This window comes from Lathyrus oleraceus, chromosome 6 (genome assembly GCF_024323335.1).
Source record: "Lathyrus oleraceus cultivar Zhongwan6 chromosome 6, CAAS_Psat_ZW6_1.0, whole genome shotgun sequence".
NCBI classification, from domain to species: domain Eukaryota; kingdom Viridiplantae; phylum Streptophyta; class Magnoliopsida; order Fabales; family Fabaceae; genus Lathyrus; species Lathyrus oleraceus.
In genome coordinates, this window is record NC_066584.1 from 12,827,936 (window position 1) to 12,834,754 (window position 6,819).

Sequence of the window (6,819 nt, forward strand, 5' to 3'; positions counted from 1 at the left end):
TAACTTAAGAGTTAAATATATAAATATTTTCTTAAAAATTGTGCATTAATTTTATTAATAATTAATTTTTCGTTGCTCTTTTCAACGCAATTTTTTTATTTATAAGTTTGTTAATATATGCCCTCAAGGGACATGTTACAAATACTCCAAGAATAATGTACTCTAATGTTCCCATACAATAATATTAATATCAATATAGGACATAAAGAACTTCATGAGAAGATAACATACATAATTCAAAGCCGTTATTATATTACACATAATATAAGCCATTACACATTTACAATGTTTTGTTGATGTACAAGAGTTATTACAATTCCTTATCACTGTTCACTTGAACCTAGAAACATCAAAGAGCAAGAACAACTTCAATGGGCCACTCCTTACTGGGCCCAAAACCAAGTCCAACTTCAATGGCCCCCAAATCAAGTCCAACTAAACACAATTGGACTCGAAACCCTATGCTTCCCATCACTCCACACCAAATAACCAAAACTCTTCGTTCCAGAAGGCATCGAACCGCACGTAAAACGCACCGTATAACCCTTTTTCTCATTAACCCCAAACTTAATCGTCTCCGGTACCACCACAACCTTCACCGACGAAGAATCCACCGCCGAAAGCACCACAGACGCTTTATAAATCCCCGGACCTCCAACATTCGTAAGAACCCTACTGTATTCCACCGTCACCGGTTTATCCGAACCACCGCCAATTCCCGAAGCTGTTTCCAAAGCAACCGCAAAAGAAGGATAGTTGAAATCCTCAACCCTATAATTTTTCTTTCTATCACAAACGAAATCTCTCCTCGCCGCGATTTTGATCTGCGACGACGTGTAGTTTAGCGCACAGAAAAATCCAAGATAATCATCGACGTTGATGTCGTAAACAAGTCCAGGATCAAGGGCGGAAACAGGGTCTACGTGTCCGGATCCGAAATCGAACGGAGTAGCGGGTTTCCCGGTTGCAATGTCTTCGATTGTTTCACCGTTTTTGTAAGAGGTGTATGCTGTGGTCATTAACGCTGACCGTATAGAAGCAGGGCTCCATTCAGGGTGAGCTCCTTTAACTATAGCAGCTAAACCACTCACGTGAGGGCATGACATTGAAGTACCTGATATAATGTTGAAACTCACGTGCCTTTTGTCTGTGGTTAAACCGGTTGGACCAACTGAACCGGTCCAACCGGCTAAGATGTTTACACCCGGAGCTATTAAATCGGGTTTGTGAATCTTCGGTGTTAAAGAGTTTGGTCCTCTTGAACTGAATGCTGCTACCACTGGAGAAGGTTGAACTTGTAAGTGTGTGCCACCGAAAACTAGTTTAGCTTTAGGATTTTTCGTAGTGAAAACGTAGTTTTTTAGGATACTGCTTGATTTTAGACCCAATGATGCTGCTGGTAGAAGATGAGAATCTGCTATTAGTTCTTCACCATACTCTTCATTGTTTGCCAGAATCATTCCTAATCCACCGGCATTTTTTACTACAAGACCCTTTTCAGCTCTTGAGTTTCCACCTCTTTCGCATATCACGATTTTGCCTAAAACTTTTGATTTTGTTAATGAATCCGGTATGCAGAGATACCCAACTGCTGAATTACTTGCATTTCCTGCATAAACAAGTGGTAGGAATGAATCGGGTAACGGGTTTCCATTGTAAAGTGATGCGCCTGTGTAGTTTTTTCCGTTTGCAAGTGTTATGTAACTAGGGAAATCGCGGTCGATTGTTCCTGCTCCGACTGTTGTTATCCATGGTGCTACGTTGGATAAACTTTCGGCACTTGGTCCACCGTTTCCAGCTGATGATGAGACTAGAATTCCATGAGACATTGCTGTGAAAGCACCGATTGAAATGATGTCTCTGTAATATTCTGTTAAGCTGCCACCGATGGACATTGATAAGATGTTAACACCGTCTTCGATAGCCTTATCCATTCCGGCAGCTATGTCGGAAGTGAAACAACCACCAGTCCAACACACTTTGTAAGCTGCTACACGAGCTTGTGTAGCCATGCCTCTTGCTGTACCAGAAGCTAAACCAAATAAGCTAGCTTCTTCTACAATAGAACCAGCGGCTGTTGTTAACGTGTGAGTTCCATGTCCATCATCATCTCTAGGTGATCTCGATTCTGTTGTTTCATCTATAGGACCAAGTGCTGCCTCATACCCTTTTGCGAAAAACCTGGCGCCAATGAGTTTTTTGTTGCAGTTTGACGAATTCATGTTGTTACCGGTTTCACATGCTCCTTTCCAGCTACTTGGGATTGGACCAAGTCCTGTGTCATCTAAGCTTTTTGTCTCTGGCCATATACCAGTGTCAAGAATACCAATAATCACCTGGCTCTGTTGTTTAGACTGAGGTAAAAGAGTGTTGGTTTGTGGCAAACCAAGGAACTGTGGTGTTCTTGTTGTGTGAAGTTGATATCTGAGTTCAGGGATAACAGAGAGAATTCCTGGTTGGTTTGAAAGTGTTTCAGCTTCTTGATGAGTAAGTCTTGTGGAGAATCCATGAGCTATGTGTTTGTAAGTGTAGAGAATCTCTGCTGTTTCTGATACTGATTTTAGTGATGTATCGAACCAGTTAAGGTGATCGGTGAATGTTTCTGGCATGGTGGATTTGTCCATGTGAATTATGTATGTGTTTTTGGTTTGTGCTGCGGTTTGTCTGCTGCAGAATATGAGCAGCAGAATAATTTGAAGAGACTTGAAAATCTGCATTTTTTTTAGGTTTTGTCACCAAAGAAGTGTCAATGATGGTTTTTCAGACAAAGTTTGAGTCTATGGCTTGTTTTGGTTTTGATTCTCAGATACTTGAGATGTGTTGTTGTGTGGTATTTATTCTTGATTTGGAACGTGTGGATTGGAACTGTTGAGTATGTGATGGATGAAGATTCTTTTAAGGAGCAAAAAGTAAGTATAGTGATTAGTATGAAGATTCTTTAGAGGAGCAAAAAGTAAGTACAGTGATTAGTGATTTTATTTTTTAAAAGAAAAGACAATTTTTTGGTTATCTTTTTATTCTTTGGAAAAATAGACTTTTAATGTAGATGCATTTGCAAACAATTGGATGTATATAGGGTTGTAATACTTGTTTTAGACAAGGAGATAGTTTCATTTTAAAACTAGTTAAAAAAAGCTCTATTCAAAATTTATATAATATTAGCATAAAAATAATTTAATTTATTTTTTTAATAAAATTCTTATGATGTTAGCTCTAATAATGTTATATCTGAATTTTAATGAAGATTTGTTTTTAATCTCTAATATCTTAATATACTAGAGTAACAAATTTCATACTTTAAGAAATAATTATTGTTATTATATATGTTAGAATCATATCGAAAGTAATTAATACTAAATATAATGTTATAAATTATATTCACATGAACAATAATATTTATTAACTTATTATATTATGAATTGAAATCTTATTTTAACGATTACTCACTTTTCTGCCTTGTATTGAAATATTTTGTTAGTTTTAAATGGCAAATAAAATATATTAATAGAGAAGTGCAAACATATACAATCGCAAAGTGTAATTGAAAAGATAGGGAGTTGATAATCTCACCCTAAGTGGTGGGTGGAAAAATATGCAATGAAAATATGAAATTGTTTCTTAGATTTCAGAGATACATCTCTTGACGAACTAATGTTTAATTCGAAACGTCAAAATTGAGTGATATCTAAGATTTTTTTTAAAATTTATTCCGGAGATGCATCTTTGAAATAACTCAAATACACATCTCATATTAGACATAATTTGGAGATGCATCTTCGGAATCACACTAGACCGTAGTTTTTGACTTTAATTTAGAGATGCTTCGATGAATTTGATACTATGTTATAACTATATTATCATTTTTTATTTTTTGTATAGATTAAATCATACAGTCGATATGATGAAAATGACATATAAGGTAATAAATCCATAATACATAATTAAGTCGAAATAAGTTAAAATAAAATACAATCGATAATAAATTTAGAGTATAAATACTATAAACTACTGCGTATGACGAACTCAGACTTCCTGTTCTTATATTGCCTCTTGAACTACAATGCCTCCACCATCATGGCATCTAGAACGTCGTTGACCTCAAAGTCATCCGGAAAGAGTTCTTTGTCAATACCCCATATCCAATCTCCATGATACGACGACATCTAGGAAACACATCAACAACATGATCTTCCATAGTATGCTTCTCATCTAGTATCTTCTGATGAGCTAACTTAGGTGGATCTCTAGAGCTGATTGTATCATTTACGAATGTGACACTCTGAAAAACCACAGATGTAGCCGTGTGCAACACTCTAGTTGCTAGGACCTATGATAGTACGTGCCTCATCAGGTACCATATGACTAAGATAATTATCAAACATCTCTATGTGTCATAACGGGAGGAGTATAAACAAATGGGATCAATGAGAACAAACTGCATGTAGCCGAACTTCCGCATGACTTGCTCACTTGAGTACAAGTAGACCAAACAAGCCCCCCTCCCAATCGTACTCGTGGATCCGTTCAAAGTCATCGAACTATCGCAGGGAAATCATATCCACATAAGTTGCACTCTTGCCCACAAAAATGGACCTAACCAAATACAATATGTATGCTCTTAGAGTGTATGTTGTATGTTACGCAACATGCCGTCATCACCCATTGCCTCTTATACTGCCTGCATCTGCTGTGTATATAGCCTCTCAAGGAATTGAAACCTAGCATGAGCCCTTCAGGTGGATTTTAATTGACGGAGTCTTATGGTTTAACTCCTATATAGTCAACCATAATCTCTAGTGCGTCATCTCTGTTAATACTGATGTGGTCTAACAGTTTCCCCCTAATCGAAAGATGCAACAAGCACGAGACACCATCAAGTCTGATAGACATCTCACAATGTGGAAGATGAAATGATGATGCCTTAGAGTGCATTCTCTCTACGAACGCGGACAACATACCATGGTTAACGATATCATAACCGATCTTACACACGTCACTCATCCCAAATAGTCACAACACATTCTGAAACCACGCCTCATTAGGCTGCTGTAGACCTGTAATCTTTCGACCACAATTTATGAATTTTCAAGCATCACGGTCATGTAAGAAAATATATTATCGTCCGAACTTTGAATATTATAACAAACATGATTTACAAAGAATCAATCCAACTAAATTTCGTCTTAGACATGTTTGACAATATGGTCCGGATAAAGAGGCAACAATGACAAGTCTGACGGGTCTCCTCCAAACCCCTTGGGTTCATAGGGTGTCTCATGTTCCTTGGGTGCCTCCTGTGCTTGAGATGCCTTTGAGTCTGTGGGTCCTCGAGTGCCTGAATAGGTGAAACCTGTCTCCTAGGGGAAGACAAAAGCGGAGATGCATGAGTAGGTGACACCCGTCTCATACGGAAAGACAAAGACGAAGATACATAAGCCCCCGAAGTTGACACATCTGCATCAATCGAGCTAGAAACAACAGGTGTCTGCGATGGTTGAGTCTTTTATTTCCAAACCAATGCATGTTGTGCAATCCTACGATGCCTAAATCTGTCTTGCCTATCAACCATAATGCCTGTAAGTAACCACACAAACTACATATGAAACACAGTGAGGTCAAACCAAACAAATCCAAAAACATGCAGACTTAAATATTCTTGAGATGATTTTCTAGATTATGGGAATCAAAACGTTGAAAATTTCTAGAGATTCATCTCCAAAATTTTATGCAATTCCTAGTGACATTTCTGGCAGAAAGGCAATCCATCTAAATAACAAGAATAATGCATTGATCATTAAAACTACATATCAAACACATTTCTTGTTTAAATAACATGTATAAACTACCTATTACACGATCTAATCCTCAATTTCTACAAATGTATATAGAAAGTCAAAAAGTTTAGAAAAATAAAAAAACTTACAAAATATGAGTTTAGTTCGGTGTTAAGTAAGCTCTTTGATCGACTTGATGTTGATGGAAGAAGTTTTGAAGTTCGTTGATTTTGAGAGAATGTGGATTAAGAGAGTTTGAGAAACTTTAGAGGTTTAATGAGAATGTATTTTTAGAAGTGGGGAAGAAGAAGATCTAACGCCCCTTTTTTATTAAACACCATCCATAGATGCATTTCCGCAAGTTACACGGGGATGCATTTCCATTTTTTTTCTTCATAATCTTAAGATTTGATTGAGGAACAAATGTGTTTGTGGTGTGTTCGAAAATGAATCTCTGAATTCTAAGAACATTATTGATTTTTCATAAGAATGAACAAGAAATTATAATATGCATTAAGAAATTTCTAAAAGATATAATATGTGTCCTAAAAGCTAATCCAATAAAAATCAAAGTTGTTAATAGAAGAATCATGCTAGATATTTTAAAAAAACAAACCACCATTAATAGAACAAATGTTTTTTAGAAAAAGAACCACCATTAATAGAACACTCAAAAACCAATCAGAACCAATTGGAATAAATTGGAATTTTGGTCATATTTGACCATATGTAAAATGAATAATAATTTTTTTTATTTATATATATATATATATATATATATATATATATATATATATATATATATATATATATATATATATATATATATATATATATATATATATGTGTGTGTGTGGATGTATTGAACAAGATAATGACAATATTAAAAAAAATGTTGAAATATATTTATAATAATTTAAATATGAAAAGAATAGATTAGATGAAGATGAATCAAATATTATTATAAAATTTAAGAGAAGTTTTTAAGAATTTTTTTGAGATTAATAATTTAGATATAAATATAATTTTAGATAAAATACTATAG

General features: G+C 35.4%; 1 protein-coding gene across 1 annotated transcript; it reads right to left on the minus strand.

Annotated features, from left to right (window-relative positions):
* Window positions 1-232: 232 nt before the first annotated feature.
* On the minus strand, window positions 233-3,043 carry LOC127097772 (subtilisin-like protease SBT1.7). Its single transcript, XM_051036258.1, has one exon. It carries the CDS (start codon window positions 2,715-2,717, stop codon window positions 426-428), a length of 2,292 nt encoding a protein of 763 aa, XP_050892215.1. The 5' UTR covers window positions 2,718-3,043; the 3' UTR covers window positions 233-425.
* Window positions 3,044-6,819: the final 3,776 nt, after the last annotated feature.

Bases quoted from the DNA above. Each gene is read 5' to 3' on its own strand.
- LOC127097772 (XM_051036258.1), bottom strand. From the start codon at position 2,717: ATGCAGATTTTCAAGTCTCTTCAAATTATTCTGCTGCTCATATTCTGC.